The 592-nt window shown below is 72.0% G+C and overlaps 1 protein-coding gene across 2 annotated transcripts in view; it reads left to right on the plus strand.

The window, feature by feature from the left end:
- Positions 1-206: 206 nt before the first annotated feature.
- The window catches only part of TAMM41 (TAM41 mitochondrial translocator assembly and maintenance homolog), a 41,566-nt gene continuing 41,180 nt past the window's right edge, over positions 207-592 (plus strand). For both annotated transcript variants that reach the window (XM_024211973.3, XM_024211974.3), the window contains exon 1: positions 207-352. In XM_024211973.3, coding sequence (XP_024067741.1) covers positions 215-352 — 138 coding nt within the window. In that variant the 5' untranslated portion in view covers positions 207-214. The remainder of the gene's footprint in view (positions 353-592) is intronic.

Consider the following 592-nt stretch of genomic DNA (forward strand, 5'->3'; position numbering starts at 1 on the left):
ATGCGGTGAAGGGAAAAAGGCACCACAGCGGTCCAAGCACCAGCGGCTCCTGCGACCCAGGCCGTCGCTGGGGGCGCTGTGGACCTGGCTAGCCTCCCCGAACGGCGCCGGCCTCTCTCGCTGCTTTGCGCCGTTGTCTCCTGTCAGCCGCTGGCGGCGGGGCCGGGGCCGGGGCTTCTCACGCAGGCGCCAGTTGCTGCCGGGCCCCGAGCTCATGGCGCTGCCGGCGCTGCCCGGCTCGGGGGTGCAGTTCCGGAGGATCCTGGCTCACTTCCCTCAGGAGCTCAGCCTGGCCTTCGCCTATGGGTCCGGGGTCTTCCGGCAGGCGGGGGCCGCCCCCAGCCAGAGCGTGGTAGGCGGGAATGTGCAGCCGGGGGCCGGACAGGGCATTGCCGGCTACGGGTTTTCATTCCCCACCCGCAGTGCACCCGGGGGGGTGGGCATTGCCCGGCTACGGGTTTTCACCCCCTCCCCAGTGCACCGGGGGGGGGGGGGGGCATTGCCCGGCTACGGGTTATCACCCCCCACCCCCAGTGCAGCGGGGAGTGGGCATTGCCCGGCTACGGGTTTTCACCCCCCACCCCCAGTGCAC

Source organism: Terrapene carolina, unplaced genomic scaffold (genome assembly GCF_002925995.2).
Source record: "Terrapene carolina triunguis isolate 2854851 unplaced genomic scaffold, T_m_triunguis-2.0 Scaffold232, whole genome shotgun sequence".
Taxonomy (NCBI): domain Eukaryota; kingdom Metazoa; phylum Chordata; order Testudines; family Emydidae; genus Terrapene; species Terrapene triunguis.